The 18,979-nt window shown below is 41.5% G+C and overlaps 1 protein-coding gene across 1 annotated transcript; it reads left to right on the forward strand.

Moving 5' to 3' along the window:
* Positions 1-33: 33 nt before the first annotated feature.
* Positions 34-15,198, forward strand: LOC102409332 (zinc finger protein 211). Its single transcript, XM_025270383.3, is given in 3 exon segments — positions 34-304; positions 2,768-2,894; positions 10,800-15,198. Coding segments are annotated over 3 exon segments (1,908 nt in total). The 5' UTR covers positions 34-271; the 3' UTR covers positions 12,548-15,198.
* The last annotated feature ends 3,781 nt before the right edge of the window (positions 15,199-18,979 follow it).

Consider the following 18,979-nt stretch of genomic DNA (forward strand, 5'->3'; position numbering starts at 1 on the left):
ACAGAAAAGGAGCGTTTCCGGGGAGGGGCTTCAGGTGTCTTCCTGGCGGACATTTTGATTCCTCTCAAGTCTGTGGAGCAGGACGGAAGGTCTGAGCGTGCAGCGTTGGGAGGCCTGTTGCAGGCCGAGAGAGCGCAAGGGGCGTCTTCGAAGGCACCGCATAGGGGACGGCGTAAGAGCTGGGGACACTGCCGCCTGCAGGGTGTGTCCGCGCCAAGTCCGACCTGACGAGGTGGAGGGTCGCCGCACCGCTCTGTGGAAAGAAGCTCTGATGGCGGTGCCTGCCCTGAAGGACCCCGGTCAGGTAAGTGCAGTGAGTTCCGGGTTCTTCGCTGCCCGTTTCCCCACCAGAATGTGAACACCCCAGGTGAGCAGCTTCCCTTAAAAAACGTACAGCTCAGAAGTTGAGTTGTGTTTTATTCCGTGGGGATTTTTAGGATTTCCAGCCCAAGAAACATCTCAAGGAACCCTGGGAGGTGAAGGGAGAAACTGTTACAGGAATGGGGACCCCCTCCAGGACCCGAAAGTGGGCTCTAACACTGGGAAGTGAATTGTTCGAGGACACACTTGTGCAGGCAAAGCAAGAGATTTTATTGGGAAGGGGCTCTGGGGCGGACAGCAGTAGGGTAGGGGAACCCAGGAGAGCTGCTCTGCCACGTGGGTTGCAGTCTGGAGTTCTATGGTGACGGGATTAGCTTTGGTTGTCTTTAGCCAATCTTTCTGACTCAAGAGTCCTTCCGGGTGGTGCACACCTTGTTCAGCCAAGATGGATGCCAGTGAGGATGATTCTGGGAGGTGTTTGGACACCTGGTGTCACTTTTTTACCTTTCCTGAACTCTCTGTTGGTGTGGCTTATTAGTTCCAGTGTTCCTTACCAGGACCTCCTGTTGTAAAACAACGCATGCAAATAGTTACTATGGTACCTGGCCAGGGCAGGCGGTTTCAGTGTGCTCCCCTAACAAAGCCAGCGTATATATAAGTTTTGCAACAAAGGGCAAGTGTTTGAACATCAATAGATTATTGTTAAGGAAAGTCAGATAACCCAAGTTAAGGAATTAAGCACTTTTCTGTGTATGGAAAGATGTGAGTCTGGGCTCACTGAAATCATTTCTGTCGTGGCAGTCTGAGCTGTAGTTGAAAAATAATTGCCAGACACAAAGCATTTTAGACTAGAGCGAATTTATTGAGAACAAAGGGGAGAGGTAGAGAGGGGTGCTGCAAAGACAGAGGGCGGACTCCCTAACTGACCAGGGAGAGCCACCAGGAGACTGTTAGAACAGCGGGTGGCTCAAGGGCTTGCCGACTATTTTTATAGCCTCAAGGAAAAGGAAATTCCTGTGGAGAGGGGTGATGTTAGGTCAATAGTCAGGATTCTGTATATTATGTCATATGGAGGCTGGAGCTGGCTGGTTAGGAACAGAATGAACATGACAGTGGTTGCCCTGGAGCTTGGCTAATCATGGAGATATTGTCCTATCATCTCGGTATAGGGCTCCACAACTCCTTTGATATGCACCTCGGCTATCTGGGGCCAGTATCCTGTGTTTTCATATCCTGAGGTTCTCGGGATTCAGCACAGGAGTGACTGTAGTCTGCTGGCTGCTAAATGGCAAGTATTCTCCTTCCGGAATTCCTAGGGCTCGCTGGCTCACACTGGAGGGCTGCAATCGCTGATCACTGTGACATCTTTTTTGTTTACCTATATGGCAGGAGGTGTCCCATTTTTCACACTTTATCTCATGTGCCGGCCCAACCGCAGTGAGGCCTTCACGGGTGGTGTCCCTCTTTCTGACCACAGGTGTAATGTGGTGTGGGTGAGGCTTGGAGATGCAACTGAACCAGGAACATTGGGGAACCTGGAGTCCATCGTGTTTCTTCAAAAAACAAAGTTTGAAGCCAGGCTGCACGTGGAGTGGCAGATGAGAGGTTGTACCTTTCTTCTTAGGGCACTGGGAACGCTGGAGAGTTTTGAGTAAAGGAAGCATATGATCTGTGGGCTTTTAAAAGTTCTCCAAAATAAATAAATAAAAGCTCTCCAAGGCCTGTTCAGTGGAAGAAAAGTCTGTAGGGGTTGATGAGGACTTGAGCAATGGAAAGTATGGCTTCTCAGAGCTCACAGCTGATAAAAGGTAGTACTGAGGATCTAGTCATACAGTAGATGTTAGCCAGTCAGCCTGAGGTTATCGGGCTATGGTACCAGGCAGCTGCCCTGGCAAGTCCTGAGCCCCTGGAGCACTGCCCTGGTCACTTTCCTCTGTGGTCTGCATGTTCCCACAGATTCCCACAGCTGCAGAAGAACATTTAGTAAATGGAGGTTGTCCCAGTCCCTTGTTCACACTCTCACGCACACATTTTCTGTATTTGAGGAGGGTCTTGGGGCTCTTAACCTGCTATTCTCCCAACATTTCGGTTTGGGGACCTTGGCAACCCTGTGCCTGGGGTAGTGAGTGCACACTGGTTCTATGGAGGAATTATGGAACATTGAAACCCATACCAGTATGTTGAAGTGCTTTGAGGTAAGGCTAAGCTGGTTAAGGTAAGTGGGGGTCTTTTTTTTCTGGTGGGAGTAAACAACAGGGAAGAGCAGAATTTCAGCTTGAAATTAAATGCCTGTGTGTTCCAGAGGCAACAGGAAGTTCAGATCAGAGGAGGGAGTTTTTCTTCCCCAGGTATCAGGAGACTCCATCAGGTTGGACAGTAGAGGAGATGTGTGAGAAGATGGAAAGTGTGAGACTGTTCATGATTTTATTTGTCCCTGTTACACCAGAGCCATGTGACCTTTGAGGATGTGGCCGTGTACTTCTCCCAGGAAGAATGGTGTCTTCTTGATGAGGCTCAGATACAACTGTACCTTGATGTCATGTTGGAAAACTTTGCACTTGTATGCATGCTGGGTAAGGCCCCACTCCCTCCTCTATCCTCTTGAGCTAGGCTCTGCCTTTCTTCTTTTCCCCAGGGACAGCTCTGTCTTTCTTACATGTGGACCATGGTTACCATGTATCTGATATTTATTTTGCCTGTCTGTACAGAAGAGTGTTGTCACTGACATGGGCACTACTAAACAGATGGTGAGCTATTCTTCCCACAACCTTTTTCAAGGTTCCTACATGTATGTAGTTTCCCTACATACATACCTGCAGCTTTATTTTTTGTCTTTTGATGACTACCATCTAATGGATGTGTAGTGGTATATTTTTACCATTTCCATTGCATTTACCTTATGGTGTGCTTATTGGCCATTTGTATATCTTTTTTTTTTTTTTTGGTCCAAGCCATGTTGACTTCTGGGATCTTAGTTCTCCGACCAGGGATTGAACCTGGGCCTAATGGCTGTGAATATGTAGAGTCTTAACCACTCTACTGTCAGGGAATTCCTGTGTATATCTTTCAAAAATATCTATTCAGGTCCTTTTCCTATTTTTTTCATCAGATTGGTTTTTTTTTAGTTGTTGAGTTCTAGACTTCATCCATATATTCTGGATATTAATTCCTTGTTGTACTCTGTGGTTGCCTTTTTACTATGTTTATAGTTCCCTGTGATGTACAATAGGTCAGTTTTTTCCTTTTCCCCTATACCTTTCTTGAGGTATAATTGACAGATGACATTAAGTTAAAGGTATGAAACAAACAAAAAAAAAAGTTCTTTTTTTTTTTTTTTTTAGGTTCAGTATCTCATTTATTCTTTTGTCGCTTGTGCTTTTGTTGTCATAGACAAGAAATCATGCCCAAATCCAACATGTTGAAGCTTTTGCCTTTTGTACATGTCTTGGTAGATTTATAACTAAATGTCACTTTCTTTTTCTCTTTTTTTGTACTAATGTACATGGTATTTAGTTTTTAGCCTCAAATTTCAGTTTTTTGTGGGGCTGGTATGTAGGTCAGTGATTGGTTTTTATATTGTAACTTTGTATCCTGAAAACTTGGTTGCTTTTTAGTGAAAGCAGGCTTATTTAGAGAGATACACCCAGAATGTGGGCCATCTCAGAAGGCAAGAGTGGCCTGTAATTACTTTTTGTTCTAGGATATTTTTGGCAGGGTGTCTATATTGGGGTTTCTAACCTACCTGATCATGTCATCTGAGAGTGAAGACAATTTTCCTTCCTTCCCAATAAGTATACCTTTTCCTAATTAAACTAAAAAGCTTCTAAACAGCAAAAGAAACTATCAACAAAATCAAAGGGTAACCTGCCTAATGGGAGAAAATATTTGCAAGCCATATATTTAAGGAGTAAATATTCCAAAATATAAGAACTTATATAACTGGATACCAATCAATATATATTTTAAGTATTGATAGGTATTATGTTAACTGACTTTCAAATGTTAAACCAGTTTCACTTGCCCAGTTGGTCATGGTATATAATTCTTTTTATATAGTTTTTTAATCGATTTTTAAAAGTTGTTAAATTTTTTGTGTCTGTGTTCATGAGAGATATTATTCTATAGTTTTCTTTTAATGTTTTTGGTTTGGTATTAAAGTAATACTGGCCTCAAATAATGAGTTGGGAGCTATTTCCTTTGTTTCTGTTTTCTGAAAGAGATTGTAGAGAATTGTATAATACATTCTCTCATTACATGTTTGGAAGAATTTTCTTTTTGGCCACACTGCATAGCTTGAAAAATCTTAGGCCCTGACCAAGAATTGAATGCATGCCCCATGCAGTGGAAGCACAGAGCTTAACCACTGGAACCCCAGTGAGGCCCCCTGATTCATCTTCTTTAATTGATGCAGACCTATTCAGATTATCTATTGTGTGGGATTTGGTAGACTGTCTTTCAGGAAATTGATCCCTTGCATCTAGGAGATGCAAGATGGAGAAGGAAATGGCAACCCACTCCAGTATTCTTGCCTGGAGAATCCCAGGGATGGGGGAGCCTAGTGGGCTGCAGTCTATGGGATCGCACAGAGTCGGACACGACTGAAGCGACTTAGCAGCAGCTTAGCAGCATCTAGGTGATCAAATTCATGGGGTTAGAGATTACTCATATTTTTCATTATTATTCTTTTAATCTCCGTGGTATCCACAGTGATGTTTTATTTTGAATTTTTTGTTTGTGTTATTAATTTGTGTTCTCTGTTTTTATCCTCATGAGCTTGACTCGACTGCTGTGAACATAGGAGTCTATATCTTTTTGAATTAAAATTTTTGGCTGGATATATGCCCAGGAGTTAAACTGCTGGATCATAATGGCAACATTACTTTTAACTTTTTGAGGAACATCTATACTGTTTTTCATAATGGCTGCCCAACAGCATTTGTTATTTGTAGACTTTTGTTTTTAATATGTGTGTATGTAAGTATTTATTTGGCTATTCTGGGTCTTAATTGGGACACCTGGGAGCTTTTAGGTGCTACATGCGAACTCTTATCTCGAGCTTGTGGAATCTTAATTCCCTGACCAGGGATAGGATCTGGGCCCCCTTCATTGGGAGCATGAAGTTTTCTTTTCTGTTTTTTTTTTTTTTTTTTTTTGGTAAGCAGGGGAGCATGGAGTCTTAGCCATTGGACCACCAGGGAAGCCCCTGTAGACTTCTTAATAATGGCATTCTGCCTGGTATGAGGTGGTACCTCACTGTAGTTTTGATTTGCATTTCTTTCTTTCATTTTTCTCTTTGCTTTTCAGTTTTGGAAGTTTCTACACATCAAGCACAGAGATTCTTTCCTCAGCTGTGTCCAGTGTATCAATAAGCCCATCATATTCATTCTTCATGTCTGTTACAGTCTTTTTGACTTCTAGACTTTTGAGTTATTTCTTTGAATTTCCATTTCTCAAATGTCCAACTCTTTGAGACCCTGTGGACTGCAGCATGCCAGACTTCTTGTCCATCACAAACTCCCAACTCTACCAAACATTAATCAGCATATATATCATACTTGTTTTGTATTTCCAGTGTGATAATTACAACATCCTTGTGATAGCTGATTCTGGTTTTGAAGTTTCCTTTGTCTCTTCAGATTGCTTTTCACTATTTAGTATGCTGTGTAATTTTTTCTTGATAACTGGCATGATGTATGGAGTAAAAGGAACCACTATAAATAGGCCTTTATTCATGTGTTGGTAAGATGTGGAGAAGGGAAGCCTCCACAGTACTGGAAGGATTCATAGTATGTTTACTTATCAGTCTTTTAATGAGCTTGTGTGTCTGGACTATGAACTTCACAAGTTACTTTCAATTTATTTTCCTCCCATTAGGTGGGACAGCCATGTGTAGAGAGGGCTGGAATTGAGCACTTGTTTTTCTTGTCAGTTACCTTATTAAGAACAGAATGTTCTGGCTATTTTATTTGTCTGATCTATATCATTTCCTTTTTCAGAATGCTTTGTCTATTTAATATGTGTGGGGTTTTTTTTTTTTTAGTTCATCAATTTGTAAAGATTATGATATTTCTTTTTTTAATATGAGCATTTATTGCTGTAAATGTTCTCCTTAGTACTGCCTTTGCTGCATCCTGTAGTTTTAGTATGTGGTGTTTTGTTTACATTGGTCTATTAAATATTTTCTGATTTCCCTTGTGATTATTTTCTTGAACCTATTTATTTCCAGAATTTTGTAGATATTTCAGTTTTCCATATGTTATGTTATGGATGTTCATTCTGTTGTGGTTAGAGAGGATAGTTGGTATAAACTTTATCTAATTAAATCTATTGTTCCTATCCATTACTGAGAGTAGAGTATGGAAATTTCCAAATATTAAGGTAGAACTGTCTGTTTCTCCTCTTGATTGTCAGTTTTTGCTTCGTGTATTTCAGTGATCTACTATTGAGTGTGTGACTATTTATACTTACTGCATCATCTTACATTGAATCTTCCCAAAATATATGTCCTTCGTAGTCTTTTTAGATTTAAAATCCTTATTGTTTGGTATGATTTATAGCTACTCCTGTGTGCTTTTTGTTACTATTTGCCTGAAATATCTTTATCTACCTTTCAACTTGTGTTTTGTCGACAGCATACAGTTGTTGTTGTCTTGGATTGTGCCACACAGCCTGTGAATTCTTCCTTCTGTGACCAGGGATTGAACCCATGCCCTCAGCAGTGAAACTGCTGAATCCTAACCACTGGACTGCCAGGGAGTTTCCTGGATCGTTTTTTTGAATCTATTCTGCCAGTCTGTGTTTTGCTCTGAGAGGTTAATCTATTCATGTTATAGCAGTTATTGATGAGAGGTTATTTTTTTCATCTTGCTCTTTGTTTTCTATATACGCCTTGGAGCTTTGTCATTCCTTTTTGTTATTTTCTCCTTTGGTATTTAGTTGATTTTTTGTTGTTGTTTTGTGTGTTTTTTTGGTAGTGAAATATCTTAATTCCCTTTTCATTTCCTTTGTGTACATAATAAAACTTCTTCTTTATTTTTTTGTATTTACCATGGGGATTACATTTATTATCCTAAAGCTAGAGCATACTAATTTTAATTTATACCAGTTTACCATCAGTAACATTACAAAATTTTCTGGGAATTCCCTAGTGGTCCAGTGGTTAGGACTCTGCAGTCTCACTGCCATGGGCCTGGGTTCAGTCCCTGGTCTGGAACTAAAATACTGAGAGCCGTGCTGGCAGGCCAAAAAAAAATTTTTTTTTCTGCTTCTATACAGCTTTATCTGTATCATTTTACTCATTAGTGTCTTTTCGGTTCAACCTGAAGGACTCCCTTTAGCATTTCTTGAACTTCCTCATCTTTTATTTACCTAGGTATACTAATTTCTAATTTACCTAAATATGCTAATTTCTCCTTCATTTTTGAAAGAATCTTGGTTGGCAGGTTTTTTTCCTTCAGCCATCTGAACATATCAGCCCACCGTCTTCTGGTTTTCTCAGGTTTCCCATAAGAAATCTGCTAATGATATTGTTTGAGACCCCTTGTCTGTGATGAGTCACTTCTCTCACTGATTTCAAGATTCTCTGAGTTTCCGCAGTTTGATTATAATGTGCCATGATGTGGGTCTTCTCGTTTATTCTGCTTGAAGTTCATTTATGTTCTTGGATGTTTACATTCATATCTTGCCTCAAATCTGGGATGTTTTTCTGCATTGGATTTCTCTAGGGATTTTTTTTTTTTTTTCGCTTCAGCAATTGTACTTTTCAGCTCCCAAATTTCTTTTTTTTAAAATACTATCAAAAAAAAAAAAAAACAACAAAGCAAAACAACTTGCTGTATCTTTTATTGTTAGTTCCATTTTGTTGAGGCAGCTTTTTAAAATTTCTTTTGGTTCATTTGTTTACCAATTTGAACATCTTTTTCAGACAAATCTTTTTCTAGTCCCTATGGGCTCTACTGGTGGCCCAGACAGTAACGAATCCACCTGCAATGTGGGAGACCTGGGTTTGATCCCTGGGTTGAAAAGATTCCCTGGAGGAGAGCATGGCAACCCACTCCAGTATTCTTGCCTGGAGAATCCCCATGGACATAGGGTTGCAAAGAGCTGGACATGAGTGAGCAACTAAGTATGGTTACCATCTATTCTTTTTGTACCTTTTCATAAGGTACAGCAGCTGTTGATTGTTATTGTCCTTTCCTTCTTTGTATGCCTTGTGAGTTTTGTTGTTGACAACTGAACATTGGCATCTTATGGTTGTAATTCTGAAGATACTGTGCTTGCCATTAACCAGGGTTTGCGGGGTGGGGGGTTCTGGTTTTTGATGTTTTTAGAGTGTCTCTTTCCTGTATATTGACATGAGATGTAAACTGACAGGCTTTTCAGTGTGCCTTTCCTTGGAGGTGCACCATGACTTAAAATTCCACAATATAAGCAGTTGTCTTTTATGATTTTTTTAATTATTATTCATTTATTGTTTGTGCGGGGTCTTTGTTGATACATACTTTTCTCTAGTTGTTGTGAGCAGGGGCTATGCTCTAGTAGTGCATGGGCTTCTCATTGCTCTGGCTTCTTTTGTTGCAGAGCACGGGCTCAAGGGTATGTGAGCTTCAGTAATTGTGGCACATGGGCTCAGTAGTTGTGGCTCCCAGGCTCTAGAGCACAGGCTCAGTAGTTGTGGCACATGCACATAGTTGCTCCAAAACGTGTGGGATCTTCCCAGACGGGAGGTTAAACCTGTGTCTCCTGCATTGACAGGCAGATTCTTCACCACTGAGTCACCAGGGAAGCCCAGTGTTTGCTTTTGATTGCCTTAGTCCTCAAATGTCTCACTCTCAAAAGGGAAAAACAAAAAAATGAAGAGCAGGAGGTGAGATGCTGGCCCTTAAAATCTTCAGCCAGAGGGGGAGGAGATTTGTGTATCGGTGGTACCATTTACAGCAATGGGTGTACACCTCTGTATTACTCACATGCATTCAGGAACAGCAGTCAGGCTATAGAGCACTGACATTTGGAGGACTAACTAGGTCCTTATTTTCCATGCTGGCTCATGAAAAGTATGTGCAGTCTGCTCTAGAAACATGTACATAGTAGCCTGCCATGGGACTTTGGGTTGGGGAATGGACAGCTCCAGAGGCTAAGAACTGAACTTGCCTGAAATAAATTTAACTTGGGAAACTGCAGATCTTCAGTAGATTCGAGTTCCAAGAGCTACCGTTGGATTCTGTCAGCACAGTTATTGTTAAGGCTAGGAGATGGAATCCTAACATTTTGTATTCCATCTGCTGCACATCCTTTCATCTGGTTCCATCAGAGCTTCTTTTTGCAGTATTTAAATATTGTCCCTTTTTGTGTGCTGAGTTCTTCTGGGCTGGTGTTGGCCACTCACCTGACCTGCTCTTCTATTAAGAGTTATATCATTTGCCTTCCATGTAGTTGTTGAACTGAGAGTGGACAGTCCTTCATGATTCGCAGGGTGGACATGACGCTGGTCTCAGCACAAAGCACTCTCAGGTAGTCTGGCCAAGTTGAATGGCAGCTGGGATAGCTTCATGTCAGGTTTATGTTCAAGTCATTCCAGGAACCTATCATGTTTGACTAGTGCTTTTAGTGTGATTGCCAGTGGCCACAAGTCATTTCTATAGTCTTTTCTCCATTCTTCACACTACCAACTTACACTTTCTTCTACTTCTCATTATTTATTTATCCATTAATTTTATTTTTGGCTGGATCTTCATTGCTTTGCAAGGGCTTTCTATAGTTGTGGCGAGTTGGGGCTACTCTTTGTTGTGGTATGCGGGCTTCTCATTGTGGTAGCTTCTCTCATTGCAGAGCATGGGCTCTAGGCCTGCAAGCTTCAGTAGTTGTAGCACACAGACTCAGTAGCTGTGCATGGTATTGGTTGCTCCACAGCATGTGAAATCGTTGTAGACCCAGCCTCGAATCCATGTCCCCTCCATTGGCAGGTGGATTCTTACCCACTGTGGCACCAGGGAAGTCCTACTTCTCATTTTTATTCTGACTCCAGCCTGGGATTAATTCCCTACCACCTCTCTAAACCGTTTATCTCATTGGTCTTCACAGTGTTTCCTCCAGAGTATTTTCTGACACTGTTTATGTCCTGAAACACAGGAGTATCCCTTAATATTCCTTAAGCACTAGGTACCTGTCCAGTCAGATTCTCTGAGGCCTGGACATACAGTTCTGCAGAGAAAAGGTCACCAGCAGTTGTGGTCCAGGCAGAAGCTATCGATAAGAGTGAACTGTAGAAAAGGCGTTTCACCCTTGCTCCATACCCAGTCCTTGTGTCCTGTGTTTGCTGAGACCTCATCTGTTCTGTAACCTTAAAGCCCTGTAACACAGAGCAGCTGCTTCCTCAGTCTGACCCTAACTGGACTTGTTCTTTCAAGTGTCAGATGTACAGTTTTAACAGTGGCATTTCCCTGTACTAAACTCAATATGGACTTCACTATTGTTTTCAGGTTCTTGGCCTGGAGTTGGGGATGAAGAGATACCTTTTGAACAGAGCAAATCTGCAGGAGTGTCACAGATTGGGAGTCCCAGGACAGATTCATCTGCTGAGAAGGTCCAGCCCTGTAAGATATGCATCCTGGTCTTGAGAAACATTTTGCACTTGACTGAAGAGCAGGGAACAAATAGTGGACAGAAAGCAAACACATGTGGGGCACATGGAAAACGGTTCTGTTTCACTGCAGACATTCAGCAGCACCAGAAGCAGCACACGAGAGAGACTCTTTTACAATATATTATGGGGAAACTCTCATTTTTGAAGAGCTGCACAATTCATGCATCAGGAAGTCTCTCCCCATACAATGAGATTGAGAAGGAATTCGTGGCCAACCTTGGAGTTCAGCCACAGGCCAAAAACACCAGGAATCAACAAAACAACAGTAAGGAGTGTGAAGTTGTTTTTCACAGTGGAAAAAGTCATCAGCGCTCGGGAGAAGGCAAGAAAGCCTCCAGCCGCACAGACATACTTGTTCAAGATGAGAGAATCCTCACTAGTGAACAGTCTTGTGAGTTCAAAGGCGGCACTCACCAAAGTAACCATGTTCAGCACCAGAAAGGTCACATTAGAGAAAGGTCTTCTGAGTGCACTGAATGTGGGAAATCCTTTGGCCAAAGAAAGTATCTCAGGATTCATAGGCGAATCCACACTGGAGAAAGGCCTTATCAGTGCAAGGAATGTGATAAATCTTTTACCTATAAGAACCGTTTCGTTGGACATCAGAGAATTCATACCGGAGAAAGGCCATATGAATGCACTCAATGTGGAAAATGTTTTACCCATCAATCCTCTTTCTATGTACATCAAAGAATTCACACTGGAGAAAGGCCTTATAAGTGCAATGAATGTGGGAAATCTTTTATCAACAACTCCAATTTCCATAGACATCAGAGAATTCACAAAGGAGAAAGGCCTTATACCTGTAATGTATGTGGGAAATCTTTTATAACTCTGGCTGGCATCCGATATCATCAGAAAGTTCACAACAGGGAAGTGCTGTATAAAGGCAGTGACTGTGGGACATCCTTTAATCAAATGCACCACCTCAGTTCCAGTAGGAAAATCCACACTGGAAAAAAGCCCTATGAGTGCAGTGAATGTGGGAAATCTTTTACTGCTAGCTCTAGCCTTTGGTATCATCAGAGAATTCACAGTGGAGAAAGGCCTCATGAGTGCAGTGAATGTGGGAAATCTTTCATTGTTAGGTTGAGCCTTCGCAATCATCAGAGAGTTCATACTGAAGAAAGGCCTTATAAGTGCAGTGAATGTGGAAAATGTTTTACTAGCAGTTCGAGCCTTCTTCGTCATCAGAGAGTTCACAACGGAGAAAGGCCTTATGAGTGCAGTGAATGTGGGAAATCTTTTACTGCTAGCTATGGCCTTCGGTATCACCAGAGAGTTCACAGTGGAGAAAAACCTTATGAGTGCAGTGAATGTGGGAAATCTTTTACTGCTAGCTCTAGCCTTCGGTATCACCAGAGAGTTCACAGTGGAGAAAAACCTTATGAGTGCAGTGAATGTGGGAAATCTTTTACTGCTAGCTATGGCCTTCAGTATCATCAAAGAGTTCACCATTGAGAAAACCTTTATGAGTTCAGTGAATGCAGGAAGTCTTTTATTAATAAGTTCAGTCTTCTTAATCATCAGAGAATTCACACTGGAGAAAGGCCTTTTGAGTGCAGTGAATGTGGGGAATCTTAATAGTAGATCAGGTCTATTTGGTTATCGAGAGTTCACACTGGAGAAGGGGCCTCACGAATGCAGCTAATGAGGAGAGCACTAGCGTTGGAGTTGGGATAGTAACGGCGTGGGAGGACATAAGTACAGTCACCAGGCAGCAAATGGACCATTTCTAGGGAGGGATTTGAGGCACAGAGGGTGTGTTTTCTAATTATCTCCCAGCAATGGACAGGTATTTGGAATTCAGTGTCAGGTTGCCTGTTTTCAGGACAAGGGGAGTCTGGTCACTGTGATCCTCTTTCCCTTCCAACCCAGCTTTGGGAACTCAAAGAATACCTAATCCATCCTCTGTCCCTGCACCCCTCCTCAAGAGTCTTGCTCATACACTGCACTCCATGCTCAGTGGTCATGACTATCCACTGGAAAGCAGCATTCGTGGTTTTCCTGTAAATAAATGATCCTGTTATCTACCTGGTAATGCTCTGTTCCCAGCACCTCCGTGCCACAGCATTGCACTGGGTTTAGGGCAGCCAAGAGTGGAGAAGAGACTTGTATGATACTGTATGATATCTCTTATGTGCAACTTAAAAACAATACAAAAGAATACACGTGCAAAACAGAAACAAACAAGCAAAAAAAAAAAAGAAAAAAGGTTTAGGGGCTTCACTGGCGGCTCACTGATAAAGAGCCTGCCTGCCAGTGCAGGGGGTGTGGGTTCAATCCTGGCTCAGGATGACCCTCTGCAGGAGGAAGTGGCACCCCACTCCAGTATTCTTGCCTGGAGAATCCCATGGACAGCGGAGCCTGGCAGGCTACAGTCCATGGGGTCTCAAAGAGCTGGACATGACTTAGCAACTACACAGATACAGAAAACAAACTAATAGTTATCAAAGGAGAGACAGAAGTGTGATGGGACAAATTATGTGTATGGGATTAAGAAATTAAAAATCATTTATAAAACAGCAACAAATTTATATTGTATCAGATAAAGAATTATAGCCATCATTGTATAATAACATTTGGTAGAGTATAATCTGTAAAATACTGAATCACTGTGCTGTACACCTGAAACTAGTAGAATATTGTAAAGCTACTGCAATTAAAAATTAAAAAAGGTGAATTTTCCACAGAATTGTTAAGATTGTATTTTCTGGATGGTACAAACCACCAGATGTTTAATAAAGGGAGTATCTATGAAAGTGATTTGTATTATTTATGAAAATGGTCAGTCAGGTGTGGCTACAAGAAAAAAGGAAAACAGTGATGCTCACAAATCCTGGAAACACATGGGAAAGTTATCAGGGTAGTCATGAGACAAGGCAGGAGTGGGGAGTGTTCAGAACACTGTCTGTGTTGCGGTTCTGTGGGAAAGGCCTGGCAGAGTGGGGTAAACAACTAGGATTGCTTGCTTTGAATAATTTTGGACTTCATGCTATAGGGGTGGCCTCTAGTTGCTTGGTGCTTGGTGCTGTGATGATGAAGAAAGAGAAACATTGCCTCCAGGGGTGTTCAGCCATGTGGAGGATGTGTGGCTCTTGATTGTTCAGTTTGCTTTCACACAGAAGCAGGACACATTTGAGTATCACATGAGAAGCTAGTATATTTTGCTATATGAGAAAGAAATAGTCACTTGCCTGCTTAACCACATCTGCCATGTCACTTTGGCCATGACCTCTCTGGCCATTGATATGGGCCTGGGGACTAGAAATAAAAATGTCAGTAAGGGCTTGCAGGCTTGTAGCTATTATGAACCAGTGGCCTACCTGAGATGAATTCCCTTCATTTCATAAACATTCCTGAACAGGAGGTGTCTGGTGGGGGAGCAAAGCGGATCGTGTCCCTGTGGTGCAAACAAGCACGTGGTAACAAACTGTACCTCTCAGTTTAATGTTTCTTTCCATTTTGCCAGGGCATCCTACTAGATGATGAAGCATAATTAGGTTAATTAATTACCGTATAACTTGTTTTTCTCTTAGCAATTGAAGGCAGGGATATACTTACCATTTTACCCCAGGATGTAGCAGAATATATTGCACATGATAGTTACCTATTTTAAAAGAATAAAAATTAATTTTAAAAAGCAAAAAAAAAAAAAAAAGTGAGTGATCCAAATGCCAAAATGAGAGAAAACTTACAGATGTTTAACAAAAGTAGGAAAAGCATTTTTCTCTGGTGCAGAAGACAAAGAACTTAGAGAAACAAGTGTCACTGCACAAAGGAGCTGGAAGCTGGGAAACATGAAGGAAGCTAGTAACACAGCGTCTATCAGTCACTGGCCTGGATTTACAATCATAGCAACAGAAAGAGTAGAAATGGAAGAGAGAGTTAAAAGTCGAAGAAGCTCACCAGGATCAGGATGACGTGTGTGGCTCTGGCATCATGGGAAGGTCTGGGGAAATTCCGTTGCTGTGAATGTGTTGGACCTGCTGCTTGTGCCTGTGAAGGACACAGATCGTGTACCCACTAGTCCAGATCATGACACCCAAACAATAGCATCCAGTTAAGAAAATCCACATAACATCTGCATCTAATATCTGACAGAGTATCTGTCAGACATGACTGAGGAACTGTATCCAAAATTTTCTGAATGGAGCCCTCCAGAGAGCTCCATCACATGTACACATGTACTGGTGGCATTACTGTAAATAAAGTGTGCGATCTCCCATTGTTAACTTGTTTAGTCACCAAGTCATTTTCCACTCTTTGCCATCCCATGCCAGCTTCCTCTGTCCTCCACGATCTCCCAGTTTGCTCAAATTCATATTCATCGAGTTGGTGATGCTATCTAACCATCTCATTCTCTGCACCCCCCATTCTCCTGCCTTCAATCTTTCCCAGCATGAGGGTCTTTTCCAGTGAGTCAGCTCTTTGCATCAAATGGCCAAAGTATTGGAGCTTCAGCATCAGCCCTTCCAGTGAATATTCAGGGTTCATTTCCTTTAGGATTGACTGGTTTGATCTCTTTGCAGTCCAAAGGACTCCCAAGAGTCTTCTGGTTGATCCCAAGTGTATGCCCAAGTAGCCAAGCATCAAGGAGAGGACTGCTGTCCTTCAGTACTGTGACCTTTGGCAAGAGACTGAGGACCAAGGCCACCTCTTCCTGCAAGTGGGAAACACCAGAGCTTCAGGAACAGCTCTGTCATGTATCAAGGCCTTGCTGTCCCACTGAGTTTCCTGGGTGTTGTGTTGCTTTAATAACCGAGGAAATAAGGTAACTGGGTAGAGTGTCACAGGTTCAGGTCCTGTGAAAGTCTTCCTTTACAAGAGGGTTGAGTAAGCATCCAGCAGTTGTTGCTCACATGGCATGTCATGACGTTGAAACAGACAACACTTTGTACCAGAAGACCATGGGTAGCTTACTGCCATCATGGGCCCAGAGACTACAGAGCATAGGAGATGTGTGCAGAGCTTCGACCAAGGAGTCTCCAGGAGGCACCAAAATAAGTGCCTATTAGGAATTTTCCTCACGGTCCAGAGGTTAAGACTCCATGTACCCAATGGAGGGAGCACAAGTTTGATCCCTGGTCGAAGGAACGAAGATCCTGCATGCTGTGTGGCACAGCCAAAAAAAAGTATCTGTTGAATGGTTGGCCATCTGAACTGACTAGGACTTTTCTCTCATAAAGGCCCCAAAAGTGGGATGATTTTTGAGTGATTGCATAAATAAGCCTTAGTCATCAATGCAGAATATATTGCCTCTAAAAGAAAGATCCAATAGGTTTGGCCCCTCTGAGACTGATGGAAACTGACAAAATCAGAAGTTGCCCTTTAATCACATCAGCAATAGAGTAGCCCGTACAAACACTGGATGGAGCTAAGAAATTTACTGTGCTGGCATGACGCTGAAATGTGTGGGGCCGTAGCCCATCTGTTGTCTGTAAGCACAACGATGAATGTTTGTCTTGCACAAGTGTCTTGCAAATCCCCTCACAAGGGTATGTCGTCAATGAAGCTCCATACTTGGGTGCCTGAGCACAGATGGGTCCAGTAAAGTTCTTGTCCAGTGAGGTTGTATGTGATACCTGAACTTTTGAGGTATCCCATGGGCAACTAAGTAAAGGTGTATTGTACTGAGTTCCTATGTAGGTGAAGGAGAAGCTCTTGAAATAGGCATATGAAGATTGAATAGCACGTTCATTTCAATTATGAGTGAGCTATAGGGATCTCAATGGATGGAACCAGGGAGATGCTGGTCACCATGCTAAGTCACCATGAGATGCTGTTCCTCCTAGGACACTTAATATCTATCTATGATAGTGTCTCAGATGTAAACAAAATTGGTTACTTCTCACTTCAAGGTAATGAACATGATTTGTATGTTAAACATATATTTTGAAAAAACATTCAATCTTGGCTGTGTTGGGTTCTGTTGTGGCACACGGGATCTTCCTTGGGGGATTCAGGCTCCAGAGCACGTGTGGGCTCTAGTTTGCAGCACTATAGTTGAGGTGGGTGGGGGCATAGTTGTGCCACGGCATGTAGGATCTTAGTTCTCCTCCCACGAATTGAACCTACATCCTCTACATTGAAGGCAGATTCTAACCATGGACCACCAGGAAAGTCCCAACATATCTTTTTGATACATCTTCAAAATTACTTCTGGCCTTTCGGTTTTCTCATTTAATTAATTAAATTATTACTATTTTGCTGACTAGTTATTTCCTGTTCATGTACATACATGTGAAAGTGTTAAGTCACTCAGTTGTATCCAACTCTTTGTGACCCCATGGACTATAGCCTGCCAGGCTCTTCTATCCATGGAATTCTCCAGGCAAGAATAGATACGAGGATAAATTTAACACAAACAGTTTCCAACCCACTTGTGTAAATCTGGAAGAAAACACATTTATGGCTGTAGATCCTTCCAGAAACATTCAGATTCACTTAATTACATACGTCTTTTCTTTTACATACGTCTTTTCTCACTCCATCGATTTGAACTCCTGGATGTTTGATTCATTCCCATAGTGCAGTTTTAGCCCCTGCCAGATGCCTGCAAAAATTGGTGGTTCAGTGATTAAGATTCCAAGCTCCCAGAGCAGGGGTCACAGTGTGGTCAGGAAAAAAAGTCTAACCCTAGAACTGTGAATAATGGGCAGCTATTTTCTTCCCAAAACTTTAGTGCTACGGACATGTTGTTATAGAATGTATGAAATACGGAATCTGAAATGTGACAGAAAACAGTCCTAGTTTAAATGTACTGGATAACTACAAATTATGGGATAAAATTTGCTCCTCTTAAATACAGATGATAATACTGAGAATGCTAGAGCATAACAAACTGTAAGTATGCTCCTTTGTTTTCAAATTTATTGAAATTCCCAAACACAGAGCTCTAATCATTATAAATTATGGTTTACTCATGAATTTTCTGTCAACAAAGAACAAAGACACAAACTTCCAGAGCATTCACACTGAAAAGAGTATAGTTTTGACTCCAAAATAAACTGCTGGAAACTGCATCTCAATTTTTTTTTAATTAACTAATTTTATTTGGCAGTGCTCGGTCTTAGTTGTGGCATATGGGATCTAGTTCCCTGTTCAGGGATTGAACCTGGGTCCTCTACATTGGAAGCATGGCATCCCAGCCCCTGGACCACCAGGGAAATTCCTGCATCTCAATTTTTAATTAATGTGCATTCTTTTGATCCTTTCTGAGGAAAACATCCTCAAAGTTCAGTTGTTTCCCCCTCCTCAAGAATTGCCTTTATTTTAAATATCTTTCTTGCTCTGTTTATGTTTTAAAGCATTGAAGTATTTAAATTAACCGAGTAAGGGCATTATAGATTATCTTTTGTTTCCAATGAAAATAATGATTTTCTGGGTAAAAGTATGTATTAAAATATAAAAATGTACATCCTAAATACATGCACTCTGCATGTTCAGTCAGGTATACCTTATGTGTGTGTTCAGTCGTATCCAACTCTTTACAAGCCCCTGGATGGTAGCCTGCCAGACTCCTCTGTCCACAGGATTTTTCAGGCAAGAATACTGGAGTGGGTTGCCATTTCCTCCACCCAGGGGTTACACCTTACACAAATGTTCAGAACTTGTCACTTCATAGTAATTTTACTATGTTTTTTGGGGAAGGATGGTTAAAATATTTTAGTTGAAGGATAATTGCTTTACGGTGTTGTGTTAGATTCTGCTGTTATCAAGTTTCATTATCATTTGTATCATTTGTTGCTGCTAGATCAGTATGATTGAGTTGGAATGATGTACCTCTATCAACTTTTCCCAACTCCATGTTCAGTGACACCATGTTGTTAGTTTGAAATTGGCCATGCTAAGAATATTTGTATTCAGAAAACTGGAAAACACTACAAACCTGGACTTCGTTATATTATTGAAAGTCTAGATTTAAAAATATGTGGATAGTGCAGATTAAATTTAAACTACACGGTATAAGTGGTAATTACATTGTATATAGCACACACAAAAAATGAGGATAAA

The sequence above is a fragment of the Bubalus bubalis genome, chromosome 18, assembly GCF_019923935.1.
Source record: "Bubalus bubalis isolate 160015118507 breed Murrah chromosome 18, NDDB_SH_1, whole genome shotgun sequence".
Taxonomy (NCBI): Eukaryota; Metazoa; Chordata; class Mammalia; order Artiodactyla; family Bovidae; genus Bubalus; species Bubalus bubalis.